This window comes from Aphanomyces astaci, assembly GCF_000520075.1.
Source record: "Aphanomyces astaci strain APO3 unplaced genomic scaffold supercont1.59, whole genome shotgun sequence".
NCBI lineage: Eukaryota > Oomycota > Saprolegniomycetes > Saprolegniales > Verrucalvaceae > Aphanomyces > Aphanomyces astaci.
This window is the reverse complement of record NW_009798322.1, coordinates 62084-86936: the sequence shown is the minus strand read 5'-3', so window position 1 is coordinate 86936 and position 24853 is coordinate 62084. Positions and strand designations below refer to the sequence as shown.

Sequence of the window (24853 nt, the reverse complement as noted above, 5' to 3'; positions counted from 1 at the left end):
GAACGTTGTGTACTCCGTACAAAGCTCCATACATACATTATTAATAGCGCATCAATTACCTTGTATTTATCTACTAACGTTAGGTAAAGGTCAAATATATGCTATGAATAGTACTCCTATTAGTTTACACTTCGAAACTAGGCCGAGGTAGCACACTGAGGTCGCGCACGGAGGCTCGGGCTGCTTGGAGCAGTTGTCAAGTAGCTTGTGATGGCATCAATGATTCGTCCAAACGTCGACTTCGGTGCAGGGGTCTCGTTGTAGCTTGGCGGGGTCGTGTATGTCGTATACACGTCCGGCATGTTATGCTCCCCTGCAAGCTTAATGTCATGTGAAATAGCAGGTGAGCCGTCAAAAACTTCTTCCACTTTAGAAATGGCCGACAATGACAGACCAGCGTCCGCCGCAGCATCCGAAGGAGAGGCACCGGCGTCCACTGACGCAGCGACATCCGCCACTTGTTCAGGCGAGGCACCCGCATCGGCGGCCGCCGCAGCAGCCACGTCGGCAGCGGGCGCGTGGTTGTCGGCCGAGTCTTCCACTTGGGCCTCCACAGCAGCAGAGGCGGCAGACGACAAACCCGCATCCGCAGCAGCGTCCGAAGGAGACTCGCCAGCATCCACAGCAGTCACAATGTCCGCCACTTGTTCGGCAGACGCTCCCGCGTCAATGGCAGCAGCGGCAGCCACGTCGGCCGGGGCCGCCACGTTGTCCGACGACGACGAGACTTGGTCCACGATGTCGGCCACGGCAGCCGTGTCCAAACCGGCGTCGGCAGCGGCAGCCGCAGCAGACGACCCAGCGTCCACCGATTCGGCCACGTCCGCGGCTTGAGACGCAGTCGCTCCGTTGTCGAGGGCGGCGGCGGCAGCGACGTCAGCAGGGTCAGACACCTTTTCGGCAGAGTCGATCACTTCGCTGACAATGTCGGCCACGGCGGCAGGCTCCAGGCCGGCTTCGGTGGCGGCAACCGCAGCGGAGTCACCGTTGTCCACGGCGGTCGCGATTTCCAACGCTTGGCTCGACGACGCACCGCTTTCGATGGCAGCCGCCGCGGCCACATCGGCGGGGTCCGCGATGTTCTCCGAGGCGGACGTCACTTGGTCGATCACTTCGGCCGTTTGGGCGTCCGACAGACCAACGTCCAACGCAGCCGAGGCAGCAGACGCACCGTTGTTAACGGCATCCTTGATTTCGTCCACTTGGGCATCGGTGGCACCAACGTCCGCGGCGGCGTCAGCAGCCACTTCGCCTTGCGAGGGGATGTCTTCGGACACAGTCACCACTTCCGTGATCACTTCGGCCGCTTGCGAGTTGGTCAAACCGGCATCAATGGACGCGGACGCAGCCGAGGCGCCTTCGTTGTCGATGGCGTCGGCAATGTCGTCCGCTTGGTGCTCCGTGGCGCCGGCGTCCACGGCAGCCGCCGCAGCAACTTCACCTTCGGAGTCTGCTTGAGTGCTTGTAGCTTCGTTGTCTTGGGTGCTGGTTGCAACATCGTACGCTCTTGATTGATAATTGTCTTTAGCAGCAGCAAGAGCTACTTCGGCTTGAGATACGGAGAGCCCTTGTTCTTTCAATGACGTAATAATTTGATCGTCAGAGCTTCCGCTTTGGATGGCAGTCGTGATGTCGGCTTCAGTACTGGTGGAAGCTTCGTATTGGGAGACAAGTGGCGAGTCGTCGGCCGCAGGGGCTGCGTCGTCTTGGGCACGTGCAGCCACGAAGAGAAGGCCAATCAGTGCGACTTTGGAGAGTTTCATAGTTTACGACAAAGATTGAACGGGGACGCGAACACAACAGACTACAATCGAGGAGCTGCAAATCGCAAGATGAGACTGGAGAAAGGGAGGGCGTTGTTGTTGTTCGAGGCAAAGTTTCGCATCAAGGGTTGACAGATTGACATGCCTCCAACTTTGCATGGAAGAATGGAACAAGCGTTTCAACGCCGAACAATTGGTGTTGCAACCACAAGGGTAAGAACGACAACAAAGCGAGCGACCGCAATCGCATCCAAGTATGAAGGTGTCAGTCACCCTTATAGTTACAGTAGCACTCTTTAGTTAACATTGGGAGAAGTTGCGAATTAACGTTAGTTACGACTAGTGTAAGCTAGCTTGTAATGTACCTTGGCATAAACTAAGAACCACATGAGCCAAGCTTGATAACTACTAGTACAGGTAGATATGTCGGGCGGGGAAAAAGCCACGGAGTGTAGACTTGTGCGATCGGCGGACAGTAATGTGACCAGACGGGGTACGTGTAGGGGCTGCACCCTCGGAGGACGCGGTTGGGACTTTATCCAGAATGTGACAGAGGGGGGATTGTTTGGTAACGGTATTAAGGTTAACCATTGATATTGGCCAGAATTCGCTCAGGTTGCAGCGTTGTTTAGCAAATATGTGATTGTAAAAAGCTACAAAAAGGGCCACGCAAAAATGGGTCTGAAATCGCCCTTACTGGTACAGCAGCTTCCTGATTTCCTGACTCCATGTAGATCACTCGGAAGAACAAATCAATGATAAATACCAATACACTAGTAACGCTAACGTTACTGTAGATTGCCAGCAAGAAGTCCAAAGCCAAAGAAATCTTGATGTAAAACCCTGATTGGGGATAATCATTTCATGTACTTGGCGGTTACGGCAGTTACGTGCCCGAGGATCCTGCAGTGAAAATTGCACGCGTCATATCGTTGGAGGTATGCGAATACTTCCTGCGCATGACGGAGTCGCCATAGCAATTTATGCCATGGCGTTGTTCCTAGTGCTGACACTTGCCATATTCCCGTCGACTGTCCATGGCGAGCGATACCCGAGCGTGACGGCGGCATGCTCCAGTGCGTCGACTCGTGCCGCGTCCGAGTGTTCCGTGCCGTCGACGCCGTTGACTGTGTGGACCCCTCCATCCCCCTCAGGTCTCTTGTACTGGGCTACCCTCGTCGGCGACTGGACATGGTCGCTCCTCAACCACACGCGCGGCCTCTCGGACGACTGGTACCGCAATGCGCTGCGCAGTTTGGTCGTGGCCAAATGCGTGCACGACTTGCCGTCCTCGTCACGATGTGTGTCAGTCGACAGCGACGTCGCCGCCAATGCCTCGTGCGTTCGCCTACTCGACCCTGGCAATTGCTACGACCAAGCCCTCTGCGAACGCGTCGAGTCTTGCCGCTGGATGCCTCCATCTGCCTCCTCCACAGCCTCCCGCGGCATGTACTTTACCGATGCCGAAGGAGACGCTGCCACGCTGTGGGCCACAGAGACGTACCCGACCTCCGTCGCGCCATACGCGCTCCTCGGCCTTGTCTTGGCCGCCGTCGTCCTCATCTCCATCCTCGTGTTTGTCGTCATGCGCTTTGGCTGCGACAGGTGCTACGGCACCACCCCCCTCCGCAAGGGCTACACCACCGTGGACCGATGGCTGCCCATCTCCGCCGTCGTCGTGTCCACCGGGATGCTGGTGGGCCTGGGGCTCCTCGTGTTCCTCCTTAGCCCCGCCTACCTCCGCGGCATCAACCAGACGCTGGACACGATCCAAGCAACTGCCACGTCCGTCCTGCAGATCCAGATCGACCTCTCCCGTCCGTTAGCCGACCTCACCGCGTCCGTCCGGTTAGCTCTCATCGATTCGGCGTCTACATCTTTGTTAGCCCACCCCGACCGCATGCTACCCAACGTCTCCCAAGCAGCTCATACATTTATCAATCAGTATGCTCCTTCTACAGTCGGAGGCTTTCCCTCTTATGCGTGCCAGCCGCACAATTCGTCTGCTGCTGCACTTCCACCCTATGCATCTGCCTCCAACATGCCGTGTATTCCATGCCCCGATGCCGTCTGCGCCGACGCCCCCCGTCAACTCGATGCGATTCTGATGCCTCTGATTGCTGCATCAGACGAAGTGCAATCATTGGCCCAGTGGACATTCAATCAAGTCGATGTCGCAGATGCGGATGGGGCGGACGAAGCGCTAGCGGCGCTGTCGGCGCTCGGGTCGGCCGCGGCCATGTTTGCCGCCTCCACGTACCCCCGCCTCCAATACATTCTCGGTCACATCCAACTCGGCGGGTTCGGCGCTGTGCTCGCCATGTTCGTTGTCGCCATGACGTCATCCGTGTTGGCGCTGATGGGGATCGTGCACGGCCTGCGGTCGCCCACAAGCGGCTGTCTGTACGTGCTCCATGTGAGTTGGATCCTCGCGGTCGTATTTGCCGTCGTCGGGTTCGCAGCGTCCGGGGTCCTGCTCGCCGCGTCGGTCGTCGGCAACGACATGTGCATGTACCTGACGGTGGTGCTACAAAATCCCGACCCGTTTCTCCCTCGGCCCGCCGCCGCCCTTGTCCGGAGCTGTTCTACTCCACTGACTACGACTGCAGCAGACGACGTGGCACGCGCGCTCGTCGGGCTCCACTTAGATCACATCACAAGACTCGGGTGTGTGCTGCACACGGGCCTGCTCGCGTCGAATGCGTCCGTTCACAACAGCCTCGCCCAAACTAACGCGGCGGCGCAACGCTACGCTGACCAACTCACCACGAACTCCCAGGCCACGGCGTTTGCAAACGACGGGCTGATGCGATTCCTTGTGGCACAGGCCGGGACAGCTGCAGGGGTCACGTGGAATTCCACCACCTTCATGGAGCCGTGGAAGGTGGATGGACTCGGCAACGCCACACAGCCATGCAGCAGCACTTCATCGCACCCCGCACTGTGCTACATGTACGCCCGATGCAAAGGTGGATCTTATGCAGAATTGTGATGAATGCTGCTGATTGGTGGATTCTACATTATTTATTTAGGGGACACCAAGTGCTTTGATAAATACGAAACGGCATATGCGTACAGAGTCGCACATGACGAGGTCCAGGCCGTGGCGGTCGAGATGCAGCAGGCGTACAACGCCACCACCCCTGAGGAGCACACCCTGATGCATCAAGTGCGGGTGTTGGAAGCCGCGCTGCGGGTCGACTCCACGACTCAACTCAACCAGCTCCGGCAAGGGCCTCTCGGCGACGTCGCGCGCCGCGGCCGAGGCCTCCAATGCGTGTCCAGTGTCTCTTGCGGCTTTGTGCGCACCAACACGGCCAAGCTGCAGCACTACTTTTGTAAGGACACGCTTCGGTTCACCGTGCTCGCGGCTGTGGCGCTGTTCATCGCGAGTGGGTTCTACCTGTCGTTGGCGTTGGCGACACTCATGCTGCAGAAACGACTGCAAGGACGCGTGAAGATGATGTGGTGGAAGCGCCGCAGTGTGGTCGCGCGGCAGAACAAACTCAACAAACAGCGACGACGACTGGGGGTGTCGACGTCCATCTCGTCGTCCGACCCGCCAGCAGCGGGCCCTCCACCACGCCCCGTTCGACCCAGCGGCCTCGTCATGATGGCACCACCGCCAATGGATGCGCATGTTCCGTAGGCCAAGACGTTCTAAATGAACCATAATTACACAGCCAGCCGTTTGACCATCGTCGCACATCGTCGTCGCACACAGAGTAGTGGCAAATGGATACTGTACAGTACTAACTCTCGCTCCTGTCCCGAGGATCCGTTTGAGAAATGAAGCCGCCTTTAGGGCACGAACCACGTCGCATACGTACGCTGCGACACCGGAATGGTGGCAATAGCTTGCTTCTATAACAACACCATGCTTGGAGCTGTAGTACTACTACTTTAACGTTACTATAAACTGTTAAAAAGCTCGTCAGATGTGAGAATGTTGGTCACGACATCCAAATATTGAGATTTTTGTCTTTACTATTGTCGATTTGATACAAATTTGGGGAGCCGATCCACAATCGATCTGATTGGTTGAATTTCATTGAGAAGGTTTTGATTGGCTAATAATTTTGAGCTCATCTGAAGTAGCCAATCAAATCGATTTAAATTCCAACGAGAAACCACGACATTTCACTCGAAAGCACAATACTCAACTCAAATACATCACGTATAGTAGTACTGTTTTGAGAGTTTTGTACACCAAATATGAGTTAGTAAATACTGTAGTACCCCACATTTGAGTCCTAACGGAACTACGCTAATTCACGATTGTTCAATAATACTTTCGTAGTACATTCTTCAACGACTGTCGTCGAGTCACTTGGACATGTATAATCATTTCTATATTATTCTAATTCGAGTGTGCTTTGTTTAAAGCGATGCGGCCGCGAGTTGCCGCCTTAGGTCTTGGATGATGGCGTCCTACGTGATATACACATGGTACGTATATGGGGCCTTCCATGGGAGAATAGAACGGAGGTTTATATGTACTTACTTGGTGGGCCACTAGCGCCTGGTTGGCCTCCAGTTGTTGGCGTAGCGAGTGCACTTCTTCGTGCCGTTCATCCGTGTTCAATGGAAACGTGGCTGTCAAGTACGCACTGGTCGTGTGCATGCTCCACCTGTCGGCGGCGATGGGGGCCACGAGCCCCTTGATCATGACGGCAACCTCTGGATACACCGCAGTTACGTGCGCGGGCAACTCGCACGGATGCCGTCGTACTCCTATCGATGACGACACCATATGTGGGTTGTATTTCTTCGAAATTGGTGCGATATTTATATATATATACAAGGAATATTCGACACAACCAAAGAAGGATACTAATCGGCACAACTACTATTTAGATAATCAGATCAACGTCAAATTAGTGTATGAATTCAATCAGTGTGATTGATGATACCCATCACCACGACCTTTTTCCATACAAAAGTCAGTACAAAGAATCGATCAATCAATCGATTTGTGGCAAAGTATCAGCCCCAAAGTCAACCAAACATTGGGTAAAGGCCACAATATGATATAAAGTATGTACAAACGAATAAAAATGTAGACTGTTGTGTATAGAATTATAGAGGTCGTCTCCATATCCCTCTCGTTACGTACGGGTCAACGCGTCGGCGCGTTCCATCCGCGTTTGAAACGGCGCAAACAGCTCCAGCAAGATAATGCCCAAGCTACGCCCACAGGTTATTAGACCACGTGTTATGGTATTCTAACCAACATGGAGAATGAATAAATCGACTTTAATGTATTGCAGAAGTATCGGCAGAAAAGGTTTTAGCCAATCCGATTGCAGGAAACAAAATCATCACCTTCTAATTCGTGTATATAACTTCAATTAGTGTGATACCAATCACCATCGACGAACACCTTTTTACATAGACAAACTTCAGTAGTACAACCAACCCAGCAATAGAATTGGCGATTCAGCGCAAAAAGTCCACACATTTGGGGTCAAAGATAGACTAAAGGGGTGTTATTCGAACCTGAACGAGTCCACCTTGACATCGTAGTCGCGACCGGCCACCTGTTCCGGACTCGCATATGCCATGGTGCCGATGCCCCGAGTATGCCGCGGATCGTCGTCGTCGGCTCCTTCTTCTGCAAAGGTGGGGCGTTTATCCGTAGGATGCGGCTCGTCATGTGGACGCCTCATGATCCCGTCGTCCGCGAGTAGGAGCAGCTTGGACAAGCCAAAGTCGCCGATTTTCAACGACCCGTCGCGCGCCAGAAACACGTTGCTCGGCTTCAAATCGCTACATGATTTGGGTCATAAAGTGTGACAGGGTATTCATGCTTGAATACCGATGGACGATGCCGTTGGCGTGGACATGCAGCAACCCGTCAACGAGTTGGCGAAACAGTGTCACATTTTCGTGCACGTTCACGGCGCGCTGGAGGCGGTTGCGCTCGTCGATCCAATCCTACGCTCTATCGTTTCAGACACAGTTCATCCGTGGACCATTGCAAATCGTCCATAAACCATTGCAAACCATCCATAGACCATTGCAAACGATCAGTCGCCAAATTCATGTTGACCGTTTTAAAGCAATCCGTAGACCAATTCAAAAACCAAGCGATCGACCATTGCAAACACCATCCATGGACCATTGCAAATATATGCGGACTAGTTTTCAAACCATGAGTTGATCGTGTTTCAAACAACCCCCGCAGCCATTTCAAACAATACATCGACCATTTTACACCAGGATGAACAGGTTGTCTGTCGTACTTGCAAGGTGGATTGTTCGCAGAGAAACATTTGGATGTACAGCGTCACTTGGTACGTGAATGCAGGCCCGCCGCTTGAAGTGTGGAGGCCACCATCGCCGCCACCATCGCCGCCACCATCACCGCCGCCGTCCATCCCGAGGCGCGGCAGTTGCCTCTTGGTCGTACGACCAACACCATGGGCATGCTTTGGCTTGAGCGATGGATGGGAAATATTCCAGTGGCGCTTCAAGTGGAACGCCCAGTCGAATCCGTTGGCTTTGGGCTGCACACCCATGGGAGGGGGGGGTTGGGGCACCAACTTGAGCTGCATGTGACGATGGTCCAACGACATGCGACGGGCGCTTCTCTGTGACGAAGAAGTCGACACGTTGTCACATGATTGGCGGTGGTCGTTCGGGTCGTACATGGGCAAGTCGCTAAAACTACACACCAACACCCAACCCATTTAGTGTATGACCGAAATTAGTGTGACGATTTCAAGGATTTGGCGAATAATGCACAAGAACACGTACTTGCTTTGCTGGGACGCGACGTTGCTGTGGTCGAATTCAAGCGACGACGTTTCCGAATACTCGGCAAAGGACCGCGTCTGCGACGTGGTGGAGCGCCACGACAGGCTGTCGTCGGAGGGGTTGCTCTGGAGGTCCACAAACCGTCGGATGTCTTCAATCAGGTGGCGATTCTCGCGTTTGGCTTCGATGGACGACAGCGACACGCCATGACTGGACATGTGGACATGCGCATCTGGTGCCGCCGCCGCGGACGCCGATGGACCCATGGGGATCCACGTCGGTTCGAGCCATGCGCCGTAGTACCGGTTCACGTTTGGGTGGTCGCACCGCGCCAAGCAATGTACTTCCCGAAGCACGCTTTGAACCAAGGGAGATTGGTACCCCTTGTTGAGAAAGTGCACTTGTTTGATGGCGTAGCACAGCCCGTCCTAGATCAACGTGAGACGCAGAAAGGACACGATGGAACGATCGTCGTACGAGCTTGTGGCGGGCTTTGAACACGTGGCCAAAACCCCCTCGGCCGAGAAGACACAGCTCGTCAAAGTCCCGCGCGTACCGGGACATGTTGAGCGTCTGCGGAATGAGGTGGAGGCCGCGTGGGTCGGCGTCCCATGGCTCGAGAAAGTCGTGTCGTGGTGACGAAGATGCCGCCAATGGAGACGTGGGAAGGAGACCCAAGTCGGCGAGGAACGCGATCGAGTCGATAATGCCGAGACGATGGAGGCGCAGGACGTTGGCCACAAATGTCTTGGGCGTCGCGTCGTAAACGGTGCATACCCGTGCCAGCAACACGATGATCGTCACCTGCTTCTCGCACAGAACGGGGATGCTGTCTGTGTCGGGTGTAGTCGTCTCATCTGGTTCGAAGCGGTCAAAGGTAGCTGCCGCTTGAGCCGGGATATGGTCGAGTTTGAACTCATGCACGTCATGGCGCGCAGGACGCAGATGCCTCTCCACGGGACTTCCTCTTGGGTTGCTAGTGGGCATGGTGGTTCCATGGTCAGAGGTCGATGGGTCAAAGGAGCCGCGGAACACGGGCGATCGACGCAGATTCTCTGCATAATCCATTACCAGCCTGACACGTCGTCCTTCCCCGCTTCGTCGGTACACGTAGCGCCGGCGCAAGTTTGATGCATTCGCAATTCGATTCCGGATAATTCGGTCCAACATCCGTATTAACTCCTTCGATGCCAAAGTTTTGACCAATCATACCGCACAAGTCGTAGAAAGGCACTTGTGCAACCTTGTGACAAGGCGGGTCGATGCTCCCTTGTGGCTTGGCCGGCGGCAAAGGAGCCGCCCCGCCATGACATCCTTCCTATGTGTGTATGTGTGATGGATGTAATTCTACGGTACGTGCACTTTCGCATCGTGATGTCGTTGACGTTAATGGTGATGTGCAATACTTGCAGTACGACGATGAAAGTGACGTGGCAGGGGGAGATTGGCGACTAGGCACTGAACACTCCACCACTCGTGACGGCGCCTTCATGGAGGGAAACGCAGCCTCAACAGCAGTGCCTCGACGAGATGGAAGCCGAGCGTTGGGAATGAGCGACGTGGCGCACGGACGCCCCCTCGCTCGACGCCCTGTTGCGCGGTGTAACGATGCGCTCCATTGAAATCATGTTTCAGACGCTCAACGGAATCTTATTGGCCAATGAAATTATGGATCGAGATCCCCTACCCCGCCTTCTTGCCACCCATGTACGTTAGTGACATTATGATGGAAGATTCCCTCGTCATTAAATAGAAACGTTTAATGCTGGCTGTAGAGAAGTTCATTGCATCATTTGTTCTTGATACCATGTATTTAATTTGATCCGAAAAGGATAAGTAATGATTACAGTGCAACGGAATTGGCACGCATGTCGTTAAACCAAGGTGACTAACGAGGGGCTAAATGTGATAATGCATGTGTATTGACAGAACTAGCACGAAATGCGGACGTCCGTAAATCAAGGGAGATTCGGCATTCCGTCGCCCAGGTTTTATGGACATTTAGTGACCAAATGTTGTTAAACACCGAATCTTTCGAAAAAAAAACATGGCCACAGCTTTGACCTGTTTCCAAAGGAAAGCGACTACGTCAGGCACTTTTCGATTTGCCGTCAAACCCCAAACCGAATTCAAGATGGCCGATGATGATGTCCAAGCTCTTGTCGTAGACAACGGTTCCGGTATGTGCAAAGCCGGTTTCGCCGGTGATGACGCTCCCCGCGCCGTCTTCCCTTCCATCGTGGGTCGCCCCAAGCACCCCGGTATCATGGTGGGCATGGACCAAAAGGACGCCTATGTGGGTGACGAAGCTCAATCCAAGCGTGGTGTGTTGACCTTGAAGTACCCCATTGAACACGGTATCGTGACCAACTGGGACGACATGGAGAAGATCTGGCACCACACTTTCTACAACGAATTGCGCGTCGCCCCCGAAGAACATCCTGTGTTGTTAACGGAAGCTCCTTTGAACCCCAAGGCCAACCGTGAACGCATGACCCAAATCATGTTCGAAACGTTCAACGTGCCCGCCATGTACGTCAACATCCAAGCCGTGCTGTCCTTGTACGCGTCTGGTCGTACCACCGGTTGCGTGTTGGACTCTGGTGATGGTGTGTCCCACACCGTGCCCATCTACGAAGGTTACGCTCTCCCCCACGCCATTGTCCGCTTGGATTTGGCTGGTCGCGACTTGACCGACTACATGATGAAGATCTTGACCGAACGTGGTTACTCCTTCACCACCACGGCCGAACGCGAAATCGTGCGCGACATCAAGGAAAAGTTGACCTACATCGCCCTTGACTTCGACCAAGAAATGAAGACTGCCGCCGAGTCGTCGGGCCTCGAAAAGTCCTACGAATTGCCCGATGGTAACGTGATTGTCATCGGCAACGAACGTTTCCGTACCCCCGAAGTGTTGTTCCAGCCTTCCTTGATCGGTAAGGAAGCGGCCGGTATCCACGACTGCACCTTCTCCACCATCATGAAGTGCGACGTCGATATCCGCAAGGACTTGTACTGCAACATTGTGTTGTCGGGTGGTACCACCATGTACCCCGGTATCTCGGAGCGTATGACCAAGGAATTGACCGCCTTGGCGCCTTCCACCATGAAGATCAAGGTCGTCGCTCCCCCTGAGCGCAAGTACTCCGTCTGGATCGGTGGTTCCATCCTGTCGTCGCTGTCCACGTTCCAACAGATGTGGATCTCCAAGGCCGAATACGATGAAAGTGGACCGTCCATTGTGCACCGAAAGTGCTTTTAAATGCACACTCGGCGAGATTGCATCGGCAGCGATCGTGTTTGCAGCTCATGTGGCAGTCGCTTTGAGGCTTGAGTGCTTTGGCTAGTGCCCCGCGGGCTTAAATGTGCCTGATGTCGATTTAATTCGTAGGAACTAAACATCAATTCTGAATAAAGTATACGTAGTTATCTAGTTTCTCGGATGTCCTTCGCCTATGCAGCTCAAGCATTCGCATTTATTTCTCCATGTCGTTTGCGTCGCTGGCATCATTTTCGGTCCATTGCAAAAGTCGACAAAGTATTGCTACAAATCTTAATATTATTTTGCAATGATAATCGATGACTGTGTTTTAGTATTGCCGGCGACGTTTTATGTTTCCATGATGGTTTGGATAGTATATTTCCAACAGGCGTCAAAAGTGATAAATATTTATGTTATTTAATCAAATGTGCTGCTATTAATACTCTGGAGTATATATATTATTATTTAATCAGATAGATTTGATTGGATTCTGAACAACGTTTTTATCCAATAAAATCTACGAGCGATTTTTACCGCGAAACTCAGCGCCATAATTTTCTCGGCACGAAACACAAGAATGCAGTGGGAGAGCAACGATGGAGGGTACATGGAAGGTAGCGGCGGCTACATGGAGTCCCAGAATACCCCACAGAAGCAAGGTGGCGGGAATTCCCGGGAGAACCAAACACTCACCCCTCTGACTGTGCGCCAATTGGTAACGGCGGTCGCGAGTGGCGACGACAACCCCCTTGTGGACGGCAAGGAACTGAACAACGTCCACCTCGTGGGCCTCTTGACGGAAGTGGTGCACAACTCGACCACCATCACATTCGTGATCAACGACGGCACGGCCACGTTTGCGTCGCGATATTTCTTACAAGGCGAAGACGATCCGTATCAGCAGCAACTGCTAGAGACGTTGCAGGACGGGATTTACGTGTCTGCTGTCGGCAACCTGCGGTCGTTCGGTGGCAAGACAAGCTTATCCTGTCATACGGTGACCCCTGTTGAGAACTTTAACCAGATCACGCACCACTTCCTCGACTGTATCTACACACACCTCCGCAACACCAAGGTACGATTGATTTCATTGCAACTCATGCTGATGGTTGTGTTCGTGTAGGGTCCTCTTGGTGGTGGAGGAGGTGCAGCGGCGGGAACGCAAGGCTTCACCGACACCTCGAGTCATTTCGGTGGTGGGTTCAACGCGTTTGGCGGGCAAGCGGCGTCCACAGGCGGTCAGCAAAACTACAACTTTGGCGCGTCGGACTCTGGGTTCTCAGACCCCGCGCAGCAGGCGATTCTCGATATCCTGGGCGCGAGTTCGCTGGACATGGGTCTGTCGGTGGACCAGATCAAGCAGAACCTCCACGGGCGCGTCACCGACGCCCAACTTCGCGACGCGTTGAACTACCTCACGAACGAAGGGCACATTTACTCGACCATTGACGAAAACCATTTCAAACGCACCGCGTAATACTATTACACGAATGCCATTTAAAAAGAAAAAAGAAAAATCGAATTTTGTTTTTCCATGTTGTTCTTCAAACTGTGTCGCAAGTTCAAGCTAACATGGCGCGGCAAGGACGCGCAGGCGGAACGCCCGCGGCGCGATGTCCAAGCACGATTGCTTGGCTTTGTTGGTCGCATGCACGTTGGCGCCATGTTCCACGAGCATTGCCGCGATGCCTTCATGGCCTTCAAGGAGTGCAATGTGCAATGGCGAGTTGCCTGTGTTGACATAATTGACATGGGGTATAGGTACATCATATTATTGTCAAGTCGATTCGAAATATTGGAGGGCTCAATGAACAGAAGAACCAAATCGACAGACATTCGATATATACGACCAATCAAAACCCACAACACGAACCAAGTGGCCAATCAAATCCACTCTTGGACCAAGGCAACATCAAATTAGTGTGTGGCTTTAATTAGTGTGAAACTGGACGCTTATTACATACAAAAGTCAATACAAAGAATCGACCGATCGATAGATTTGGCAAAGAATCCGAAAGTCAGCCAAATTTTGGGCCAAAGGACTGACGAAAGATCAACTGTACCATGAACGTCTTGGGTAGAGAGGGACGCGCCATGATCCAGCAAGAGATGGACGATCTCTACAGGGGAACGAACGGTGGTGGGAGGGGATGATGGTTTGAAGTTGGAAGCGCACCTGGTGACGGCCGACCACCCAATGCTTTCGTCAGCGGAGTCGCGCCAGATCGGTCCTAACGACATGTGAAACACATTAGACTAATGTATGCAACAACATCATGCACGTACCGCATGATTAATGTTGCTTGTCGAGTCCACAACAAGTTCAGCGATTTCTTGTCGGCCTAGTGAGAAGGAATGAGATGACGAGGACGGTATGGCAGACAATCCTACATACCTTTGTGGTAATGGAGTGCGATTTGACCGTTTTCGTTGGCCAAGTTGGCATTCGCCCCCCTAGACGTACGGGAATAATGATGAGGAATGGAGAACTTTGTGTGGGATGTGAAGGAGAACGTACTTGCTGAGCAAATGACTTACAACATCAACGTGCCCTGCCGACGTGGCACTCATCAACGCTGTCCAGCCAGAGTCATCTTGACGGTCGAGCTGTGTGATCTCTGCCAGGTATTCCACGACGTCAATATACCCCGACGACGCCGCCCAGTGGAGCGCCGTTCGCTCGTCCTCGTCTACCGCATTCGGATTGTGCCCACTAGCAATGAGCTTCTTCACTTCCTACTCGTTTCGTTATGACACACATATCGCTATCGTTATCCATCATCCGACGGTAACGTTACCGCAAGATCACCTGAGCGCGCCGCGATGCCCAAGGATGACATGAACTTGTCCAAACGCGAGGTAAGTATCCGGATATAATACCCATCGTATATCCGGATATCCACCAGAGATAGGGCGGTCGTCGCCGATCTTATCCTGAAAGAACAAAAAGCAAGGAACGACGTCATGGCGAAGGCAGTCATCTCGTCGGTATGAAGATGGATGCACGTACCCCCAAGATGTCAACGAATGTGTCTGTGGTAGATCTTGCAATCTCAGCTGGGCAGATACGTCGATGGGTTGGCCCCAGAATCGTTGCAAGTGGGGTTGTGGAGCGGCGAACTACTGCTGACGAATTTGAAGCTCAAGCCGAACGCACTCGCAGAACTGAACCTGCCCATCCAAGTGATTCAGGGGAGCATCGCGAAGGTGCATGTGCTCGTCCCGTGGAACCAGTTGGGATCGGCGAGCGTTCAAATCACCCTGGAAGGCATCTATGGGGTCGCCGTACCCAACAACGAGGTAGGTATTTTTTCCAAAACCCAACCCAAAAAGTCGCGAAAGCTGAATATCTGGGAGATTCAATATAAATATCGCCTGCCCTTTCTGCGTGATTTCACATTCGACGTAGTTGCCGACACCCGAGGAAGTGTTGGTGGGGATACGAAATCGGCTGGAACGGGCCGAGTTGCTTCGGCAGCACCAACGTCACTCGACCAACTGCGAGCACGCAGGAGCGCCGAAAGAAGACGAGACGTTCTTTACTCGATTGACTTCGCGCATCATGGACAATCTGACGATCACGATTCGGGACTTTCACATCCGATACGAAGACGTGACGTCGAACCCGAGCACCCCGTTCACGTTTGGCGTGTTGTTGGAAAGTTTCTGCATTGAAACCACCGACGAGCATGGGACCAAGGTGTTTGTGGACCGAAGCGAAGCGCCGCCGGACAAGATGCACAAGGTCGCGACGCTGAAAAACTTGACCGTGTATTGGGACCGGCTGTCGCGCTCGACGTCGCTGCAGACGTCCAACACGTTCGCGGCGTCCATGCGAAGCGTCATTTACAGCGACTTCAAGCAACTGGATCGGCGATGGTTGCTGCTACCTCCATGCTCCCTCAGCGTACGTACTTTCATCGTACAGTATTGCTCTTTTACCCAAAATTTGGTTACTTTTGTGCGGATTCTTTGCCAAATCTATCGACCGATTCTTTGACTTTTGTATGTAAAAAGCGTCCAGTGTCACACTAATTGAAGTCACACACTAATTCCACGTTGGTTTGATCAAAGAGTGGATTTGATTGGCCACTTGGTTCGTGCTCTGGGTTTTGATTGGTCGATTTTCGATTGCCTGCCCATTCGATTGAGCACCCCACTCCAATTTCGAATCGACTTGACAATATCAAGTCTCCCAATCTGTGTTTGATACTGTTTATCCATAATTGTTGTGTTTATGCATTGCTTGGTAGAGTTCGCTTTGGAGTGATTATAGGCTAGTTAGTGTATATAGTATGTATTCGAGATAGACCATGTGTATTGTGCTTTTCACCCAAATTTGGACATTTGAGTCAAGTAGCCACTAGCATTTGATCCTATTTCAAACTAAACCATACGAATGTTTTGTATATATCAGGATTTGCCCAATACTGACAGAATCAGTACTTCTGATTGGCAGAAATTCCACAGACGTGATTTGATTGGCTGTTCTTTCATTCGATTCTAGTTTCGAATCGATGTGGCAATACCTATTATCCACATATATCGTATTCTAGTTCAAGGCTACGTTGGTTCTTTTTGCTCGAGTTCAATATTGAGCAACATTGAATTCCTGGCAAAGTACAATATGTTCTTGACTCGATGCTATCATATAAACGTTTTGATCTTTGTAACATTTGACATATGTGTATTATTAGGTTCGGTTTACCAAGAACGAAAGCCAAGTGTTTACAAAGGAAAGCCCCAAGTACCGAATTCAATCCACGGTGCGCTCCTTCGCGCTGCACTTGAGCCGGGAACAGTACGACGAGATGGTGTTTATGTACTTGGCGATGCGAAGTCGATTGGCAATTGAAGCGCACTTTTGGTACAATCGGCACCGCCCGTTCCTGTCCATCACCAACTACTCCATTGTACGCACTATATACAAACCCATCGCTCGATATATATATTGTGATTTTTGTACCCAACATATATTTGGACTTTTGTGCTATATCGCCAAATCTATGCGATCGATTCATTATTGTACTGACTGCATCATTTTGTATGTCAAAACGTGTTCGATGGCGATTGGTATCACACTAATTGAAGTTATACACGAATTAGAACGTGATCATGGTTTCCTGCAATCGGATTGGTCAAAACCTTTCCTGTCGATTCTTCTGTATTAGTACATTTGATTGTATTGTGGATTCGATACGAATTTCCAGACCCCGTCGAATCGAATCTCGCCGCCGAATCGAATCACGAATCGACGCTATTGGCTAATCCATTTTTTAGTGGATTTGATTGGCTCTTGCAGAAAGGACAATTATAGTCAACCAATCACAACTTCCGGCGTGATTCAATATGGACTAGACAAACCAGGCGAATTTTGGAAGTTTATAGCGAGTTCACAATAAGTCGATTTATTCATTCTCCATTGTCGCTATCCAGTTTAATACGCACTATACATATATATCCATACCTTGTTCCACGCTGACTGATATATATATATATATTTATGGGTGTGTATGTAGGTGTGGTGGGATTACCTGGTGCGGTTTCACAGCAAAAACAAAAAGCTACGTTTTCGATGGTCCGTGGTGCGCAAACTCGCGCGCGATCGAAAGATGTACATGGCGCTGTACAAACAGCATCACCTGCAGCATATTCCGCTGACGGTGGAGCAACTGGCGTACTTGCAGCGCCTCGAAGACATGTTTCCGATCGAACTGACGCTGCGTCTGCGGGACGTGGCCGACGCTCAGTTTGCCAAGACCAAGTCTGACGCCGTTTCGTCATCGTCGTGGTTTGGGTACTTTTTCGGCGAAGGAGGCGAGTCATCCAAGGATGTCCAACAGGATGTGCTGTCGGCGGAAGGCAAGGCGGATCTCAAGCGCGCATTTGAAGAAACCGCGGCGCTCGAACTAGCGCCAGTGCCGGATGACTGCTGCATTGTTGTATTGGACCTGACGTTGCAAATGGGGCAAGTGGGGCTGTTTGCGTACCAGAATGTGCCGCTACTGACGAGCGAGTTTACCGGATCGTGCTTGTTTCAAGTCCAGCCGGCGTCGCGGTGGTTGGCGCAGATGCAACTGCGGCGGTTGAACGTGTTCAATTGGCGGTGCGCCGACGCCTCCGCGGCCGGCCGCTTGTTTTGCACGCTTCAGGTCGATGACGGTGGATCAGACAAGAAGGCGCCGTTTGAGGTATCCGTAGCCGCGACGGACGCGACGGGCATGCGTGTGCGCGTGTCGGCCGAACCGATCCGCGTCGTGCTGGACGCCGTGTTCCTGCTGCAACTGGCAGACTTTTTTTCGACACATGACACGCTCAACGACGTGTGGGCGTACGCGACGAGCTCGGTGCAAAGCTACGTTTTTGCCGAGCACGAAGCCGACATGCGGGCGGCGGCGGTGGTAGCCACCAACAAGAACATCGTGTACGACGTTCTCGTGGACATGAAGGCCCCGCTGGTTGTATTGCCGGAAGACCCCACGGCGGCCCATACGTCCATGGTGGTGCTGGACTTGGGCCGCTTTCACGTCCGAGATGTGCCGACAGCAGCAGCGTCTGCCACAGTGTACGCGTGGCAAATCGACATGACCAATATTGAAGTCCTGCTGCAACAACAGCACTCGTCTAAGCCAGGCGTGCCGATCGTGCCTGGCTTCAGCGTCGGGTTCGCCGTCGAGACGTCCAGGAACTTGCAGGACACTCGCATCCCATATGTGATGGCGAAAGCATCCATGCCATCTGTGGTCGTGAATGTCGGCCAAGAGACCATCGTAGCCCTAGGAACTCTCCACGCTCGTCTGTTGAACCAATGCCAAAGGTACATCAAGGCTACATCAAAGCCAGATATGGCGTCATTTGCGCCAGAGAAGGGGGATGTTGAAACAGCAACCGACTTGTCAGTCGTACGACTAGCACCACAAGAACAAGCCAGCGTCAAGTTCCACCTTACTTGGGTCGTCGAGTGTGTCCACGTGAACATTGACGAATCGTTTCGCATCATCATGCACGGCACGTGGTTCGACTACCAAGCGTCAAGTGCGGCCACGACCACGATTCGAGCGAAGCTGCAGGATCTGTGCATGGAAGACAAGTGCTATGCGCCGTCGTCGCCATATTTCTACTTGGCCCGCACCCAAGACTCGACCGACTTGATTCAACTCACGATTGCCACCTCCGATGCCCCCACTCGCCATGCCGATGTGACGGTGGACGTCCACTTTAACGTGTTGCACTTGCAGTGGAATCCGCCGTCGATCATGATGCTGTATACGATGATCTCCGCCTATGGAAGTAGCATGGACGACGGGGCTTGTGCGGGTATGATGGTCGACATGTCGTCGTCGTCCTTGCTGAGTCAGAGCACGCTGCTGCTTGTACCCACGTCCCCCCCCACCACCACCAGTACGATCCCCGCGTTGAAAATCACGGCTTCGCTCAAACAATTCAGCATCTCATTCAACAAGGATGTACTGGATCGGCGACTGCTCACGCTCACGGTAACCGACGCGTCGGTCGTATATGTGGGCGAGAACTCTGGGCAGTACAACGTCAAGGGGGAGCTGGGGGACGTGTCAGGTGTGGATTCTAGCGTCGTGAAAGCGCCGAAGTATTCGCCGTTCTTTGGCATGGACCGAACGGCCCATGGTTGTTTCAAGCAAGAAGGTGGTAGATCGCCAAAGCTGGTAGTGTTCGAGTACGCCGTGCAAGGCGGCGCGATGCTGCCCCGCCTCGCCCTCGTGCTGGATTCGATCCGGATTGTGTACTTTCACCAGCAAGTGTTGGAACTGGTCGACTACTTATTCCAAGGCATTTTGGGCACCCTTGTCAACCAAACGCTTCTCTCTGCGACACAGTTGATCATGGAACCTGCCACGACGCTCATATTGGACATCCGCATCCACCGGCCCAAGATCTTGATCCCCATGGATCCATTGGATGTCGAGCACTTTTTACTGCAATCATCGCGGCTACAAGTGCATCACACCCCCAGCACGTTGGCTTCGTACTGTTGTGGATCTTCGCTTTTGGAGAGGGTCACCACGGCCACCACCACCAGTCACACGTTGCCATGTGATTTCAAGCAAGTGGTGCTCGAACAAGCGGGGCTGTACAGCACCGACGGCCGCGGCGGGTACGACAACCTCATGGCCACGCCCTTGACGTTGGACATTTCGATCCTCGACATTTACTCGACTCGATTGAAAGACGACGACGGATCGACTGCGCTTCCTCGGTTCTCCATTGACTGCGTCATGCCCCACATGCACGTCCACATGTCTCGGACGCATTATCTCATGTTTTTCCGAATGCTTTCCGACAACATTGGCGGCGCATCGCTGTATCAGAGTGTCGCGGTAGACGACGACGACGACATGATCATGGCCAAGTCTGAGATGGCGCATCGACCAGTGGTCGTGTACGAGTATGCCAATGCCGACTTGGAAGGCGCGACCATGGCAGTGTCGTTCAGGATGGAATCGTTCTCGTGCTGTGCGCTCGACATTGGGCTAACGCTGGAGACGACCAACTTGACTGTGTGTCTACGCCTCCTCAACCACATAAATCCATCGCTCGACGTGAGTTTGGCGAACGCGTTCATTTCCGACGACCTCTTGCGCTGTGAATCGGTCGTGACCATCCGATACGAATGGAGCAATGCCAGCGATGATGCTGGGCTGCTGCTGGGTACGTCCTCGACGCTAGACGTTGCACTCAACCACTTGCACGGCAAGCTGATTCCGCACGTGTTGTCGGATATATCTCGCTTCTTTGCCATGGACGCCGACGCGACCGCCGTGCATGACGACGTGACGACGAGGCCATGCTCGGAACCGGCAGCCCAATCACTGGCGAAAACACCTACATCGTTCACAATGAATGTGCTGGCGACGAATGTCCAGCTGAGCTTGCCGCAGTCGTTGACGGACAAGCAACCCACCGTCGAACTCGTGGTAGCAGCCAACTTTAATGTGGCACTTGAGAGCTTTGCAAACCACGCCGACAATCTCGACCAAACGCTGACATTGCAAGCAAGGGACCTCGAAGCATTGCTGCAGAATGCGAATCGACAAGGATGTAGCGATACCCTGGTGCAGTTGATTGAACCCACGACGGTCGGGGTGACGTATCTGGGCTTTCAACACGCGTGCCATCACCAAGACAAGGTCGACGTAACTGTGAGTCCCGTTGAAGTGTTCTTGTCGTACGAAGACATGCGGGTGTTGGCAGACGTGTGGACGACCATGCAGCACGACATGGCACCAGCGTTCCCGTCGTCTGGGCCCACATCTGCGACGACGTTGTCATCTTCGAAAACGCTTCCCCTTGTCGCAGACAGCGAAGTCCAGCGCCATGTCACAGTGGACGTCCAGCGCATGCAGCTGACGCTAATCAACGACTGCGACGGGTGCGATATGGGCCTCGTACAGCTGGAACTGCCGACGTGTCGCGTGTTTCTAAACGCGACGACCACCCACGACGCGACCACGGCCACGGGGGGCGGTGATATTTCATTTGCGTCTTCGTACTATAACCCCGATAGCCGCGTATGGCATCCGCTGTGCCCGGAATGGAAAGTGCATGCGTCGGCGATGACCAACATTCCGCACGCGCCAACCACCACAGACCAGTTCAAGTCGATGCAGTGGAATATCTCGGCCGACACGCTGCATGTGACGGCAACGCACGGGTTGCTGGAAGCGCTGGCGTCGGCGGGGGGTACCTTGATCAAGTCGAAACAACTAGACCAAACCAAGCATGACGCGCCATGTTTGATTCAAAACGAGTCGGGACTGCCCATTGAGTACTGGTGGAGTAGTGATCCGTCGGCAAAGACTCGCGTCCAACACAAAGCCGCAGACAATATCCACTACGTGCATGTCAAAGGCAAGGGCTCTGGCGTCACACGAACATATACGTCCAACGATAAGGAGCACGGCACGCTCTGTATCAACTTCGTTGGTATGGACACCAAACCAGTTCAAGGTATGTACAAATATTGTGTTGTAACCCCAAATGTATATATCTGGACTTTCGTGCTGCATCACCGCCAAATCGATCGTTGATTTTTTCGACTTTTGGAAGAATCGTCCGACGTCTCACACTAATCTCAGTCACACACACTACTTCGATGTTGCATGGGCTTGAAAGAGTGAATTTGATTGGCCACTTTGGATTCGGTTTGATTGGTCATTTATCAAATAGTGTGCCGATTTGGTTCTTGTGCTCATTTATTTTTTCGACGAGAATAATACATACTATGTAGCCGTCTTTTACACTCGATCATGAATCACCATAATCAATATATCGAAGAAATGTAACTGAATATATTGTGTTATCTAGGCATTGTGGTCGACCAGTTGGGCACGCGTCCCCATGCCCTTGTCGAGACGTGCGGGAGTTTGTCAAAGTTGAGGTTTGAAGACTTTTACTTTGCAGTGTCGTTGTGAATATATATATATATATATATACCATACAAATAATACAAGATAAATATATATATATATATATAGTTACTTTTTCTAAATCCTCTTGTTGCATTTACAAACGATACGATACAATATATATACAAGATACAACGACGCTACAACACGATATCTATTCCATGTGAACTTAACCACTTGGTATATGCGTAGTGTGACTTGTGATACCCAGCTAGTGGGGGGCCATATCGTGCTGACGATTTCGTCGCATTTGCGCGTGCAAAGCCATTTGTCCAATGAAATCCAACTACTTGTGTACGACCCGACGTGGAATTCACCCGTGGAAGTTGGCACGTTGCGGCCGTTGGAAGCCACGTACATTCCGATTGCGTATTCCACGGGGTACGAACTCCTAGTACTACTAACTACTACTATTAGCACTACTACTCGTACTCACAAATGTACTAACTAGATCGGAACTGCGCGTCCGACTGAACGGCTCAGATTGGGCATATAGCAGCCCCATTCCCATCGACGCCACGAGCACATCGACGATTCGCGTCACCTGCACAAACGAGTCGAAAGTCGCCGTGTTTTGTGTGGCGTTGGCCAACGGCCTGATCCAACTGTACGAGCCATACGTTGTTGAAAACAAACTGCCCGTGTCAGTCATGTTTCAAGTGAAAGATGCGCAGTCGTTGCCTCGGGGGGATGACGTGGCCGTCGGATGCAAGTCCGCCATCTGGTGGTGTCGAAGCACGCCCATGTTTGCATTCCACGTCCCCGGGTGCGACACTACCAACTGGCTCCCGCTGCTCCGTAAGCGTAACAACGACACGTTCTCACTCGGGCTCAAGCGGCTGGACAAGCAACCGCTGACGATTTTGGTCGTTATCTCAGAGAACAAGGCCAAAGCAACTACGATCACGCTGTTGGCCGAGATGTGGATCATCAACAAGACTGGGCTCGACTTGGTCTACGGAAATGACCAGGACGACGCGTACACCCCCCCCAACGCCGCCCGATCCGTGGTGGATGGCTCCACGGATATTACGCTCTACTCGACGCCAACCACCCTGCGCATCAAGATGATGACGCCGGCGTCATCGTGGACTGCTCGGTTCAAGCCAGACCCCAAGCGCATGAACTGGCAAGACGAGTGTCTGTCTGTGACCACTCGACAAGGCAAACTGCACGAGTTTGGCGTGTCGGCGGACTACGCCACGCGCCATTTCGGGGTGCTCACGACGCTCGTTAGCATCACCCCGCGCTACGTGGTGGTGAATCGCACGCCATGGACGCTTGTTGTGCTCGAGGACGACGGACTCATGCACACAATTGACACGGTGCACCATGTCATCAACGCTGGAGACGCGTACAGTCTGTGGTGGACCCAGGGCAAGCGCACGGCCATTCGCGCCAGTGTCGTGGGGCTCAATGGCACGTCGAGCTGGTCCGACTCGTTCAGCGTCGATAAACCCAACACGTTTGACCTGATCATTCCCAACGACGAGTACTGTCCGTTCCTGCAGGTATGATATTGTTGTATATATATATATATATATATATTGTGCATTGCACCCAAATGTGTGAGTCATGTGGCGAAAAAAATAACAGTCGAATCCGTTGATTCGATCCAATTATTTCAGCTTGTACAAACTATACGATACCAGGATTACAGTAGTATATATAATTTTTGCCAAATAATGCGGAGGGACTGGGCCGAGTCAAACGTTTGGATTGGCTTAAAATGACCAGAACGTGATTTGATTGGCTTGGCGGTTGTTTAATTCTCCATTCTCGCATTTTTTTGCTATATATATATAAAATAATTATTATTTTATGTAGAAATATCTATAATAAGTATATCATAGATATTTATAAATAAATAATGGTTTTACAAGAATTTTTTTATAATAATTTTGAAATATTAATTCCTGAATTTTTTATAACTTTAATAATTTTAAATTTTTTATTACGAAGCGTCAAGTTATATTTATTTGATATAACGGTAGCGGAATATTCTGTATGTTGTTAAAGATATGTTGTTAATATATTGAAGATATCAGAATAGAATATATATATTTCAGTGTAGGAAACCAGTATCGTTGTCGAATCAACGCATATATATATATATGGTGGTAGGTCAGTGTCAAGACGGGCGGGCTATCGCAAGCAACTTTTGTCGTGGACATTGTGCGCTTGGACTCGGAACCCGACGTGGAGCAGTCCAAGTGGGACATAATCAGCTACGACATCAACGTACGGAATATCACGACTTGTTGCATCTAGAGTATATATATATATTTAGTACTTACTATAGGTGGCTGGGTTGGATCTGACGCTGTCCGACTCGACGAAAGCGACGTCCCCCGCGTTCGAGTTATTTGGCGGCACCGGCGTCATGTCGGAGGACGTGGCGCGATTCCGCATTTCCGACATCCGCTTCGACTCGTTCAAAGATCGCCTCTCGACCAACGTACGTACAGAAGTAGTACTCGATTGGGGTATTTTGCCGTTTATATTTACAAAATATTGGCCTTTTTATATATCGCCCAATCAATCGATGGCGTTGTTTGATTGGAAAAACGTTATTGTGCTTTCGAGTGAAATTTCATGTTGTGGCGTGGTTTCTCGTTGGAATT

At 52.0% G+C, this 24853-nt stretch overlaps 7 protein-coding genes across 11 annotated transcripts in view; 4 read left to right on the top strand and 3 right to left on the bottom strand.

Moving 5' to 3' along the window:
* Positions 1-137: 137 nt before the first annotated feature.
* H257_14568 (hypothetical protein) lies at positions 138-1921 on the bottom strand (the record flags this gene model as incomplete). Its single annotated transcript, XM_009842426.1, has 1 exon — positions 138-1921. Exon 1 carries the CDS (start codon positions 1761-1763, stop codon positions 138-140), a length of 1626 nt encoding a protein of 541 aa, XP_009840728.1. The 5' UTR covers positions 1764-1921.
* An 830-nt stretch (positions 1922-2751) lies between these two features.
* H257_14567 (hypothetical protein) lies at positions 2752-5464 on the top strand (the record flags this gene model as incomplete). Its single annotated transcript, XM_009842425.1, has 2 exons — positions 2752-4732; positions 4796-5464. 2 exons carry the CDS (start codon positions 2752-2754, stop codon positions 5410-5412), a joined length of 2598 nt encoding a protein of 865 aa, XP_009840727.1. The 3' UTR covers positions 5413-5464.
* A 618-nt stretch (positions 5465-6082) lies between these two features.
* H257_14566 (PEK protein kinase) lies at positions 6083-10307 on the bottom strand. 3 transcript variants are annotated; one of them, XM_009842422.1, is made up of 8 exons: positions 9000-10307; positions 8523-8950; positions 8009-8432; positions 7582-7700; positions 7263-7532; positions 6880-6950; positions 6268-6497; positions 6083-6194 (listed from the first exon to the last, which is right to left on the bottom strand). In XM_009842422.1, the coding sequence occupies exons 1-8, from the start codon at positions 9690-9692 to the stop codon at positions 6144-6146; spliced, it is 2286 nt and encodes a 761-aa protein (XP_009840724.1). In that variant the 5' UTR covers positions 9693-10307; the 3' UTR covers positions 6083-6143. The 3 variants fall into 3 exon arrangements, with proteins under 3 accessions (XP_009840724.1, XP_009840726.1, XP_009840725.1); XM_009842424.1 differs by having other exon boundaries at positions 6268-6950; XM_009842423.1 differs by having other exon boundaries at positions 6083-6497.
* Positions 10308-10602: 295 nt separating this feature from the next.
* Positions 10603-11958, top strand: H257_14565 (actin). Its single transcript, XM_009842421.1, has one exon. It carries the CDS (start codon positions 10657-10659, stop codon positions 11785-11787), a length of 1131 nt encoding a protein of 376 aa, XP_009840723.1. The 5' UTR covers positions 10603-10656; the 3' UTR covers positions 11788-11958.
* Positions 11959-12237: 279 nt separating this feature from the next.
* On the bottom strand, positions 12238-14645 carry H257_14563 (hypothetical protein). The gene is made up of 7 exons (XM_009842419.1): positions 14586-14645; positions 14306-14523; positions 14183-14241; positions 14074-14129; positions 13964-14018; positions 13851-13907; positions 12238-13518 (listed from the first exon to the last, which is right to left on the bottom strand). The coding sequence occupies exons 1-7, from the start codon at positions 14625-14627 to the stop codon at positions 13355-13357; spliced, it is 651 nt and encodes a 216-aa protein (XP_009840721.1). The 5' UTR covers positions 14628-14645; the 3' UTR covers positions 12238-13354.
* On the top strand, positions 12331-13322 carry H257_14564 (hypothetical protein). Its single transcript, XM_009842420.1, has 2 exons — positions 12331-12862; positions 12911-13322. The coding sequence occupies exons 1-2, from the start codon at positions 12365-12367 to the stop codon at positions 13262-13264; spliced, it is 852 nt and encodes a 283-aa protein (XP_009840722.1). The 5' UTR covers positions 12331-12364; the 3' UTR covers positions 13265-13322.
* Positions 14646-14721: 76 nt separating the features above from the next.
* Positions 14722-24853, top strand: part of H257_14562 (hypothetical protein) — a 15389-nt gene continuing 5257 nt past the window's right edge. For 2 of the 3 annotated variants that reach the window (XM_009842416.1, XM_009842417.1), the window contains exons 1-10: positions 14752-14775; positions 14830-15087; positions 15197-15694; positions 16485-16700; positions 17307-21771; positions 22129-22201; positions 22422-22610; positions 22681-23740; positions 24354-24470; positions 24532-24687. In XM_009842416.1, coding sequence (XP_009840718.1) covers positions 14752-14775; positions 14830-15087; positions 15197-15694; positions 16485-16700; positions 17307-21771; positions 22129-22201; positions 22422-22610; positions 22681-23740; positions 24354-24470; positions 24532-24687 — 7056 coding nt within the window. Of the gene's footprint in view, positions 14776-14829; positions 15088-15196; positions 15695-16484; positions 16701-17306; positions 21772-22128; positions 22253-22421; positions 22611-22680; positions 23741-24353; positions 24471-24531; positions 24688-24853 lie in introns of those variants that run through there. The other variant, XM_009842418.1, reaches the window with a different exon arrangement.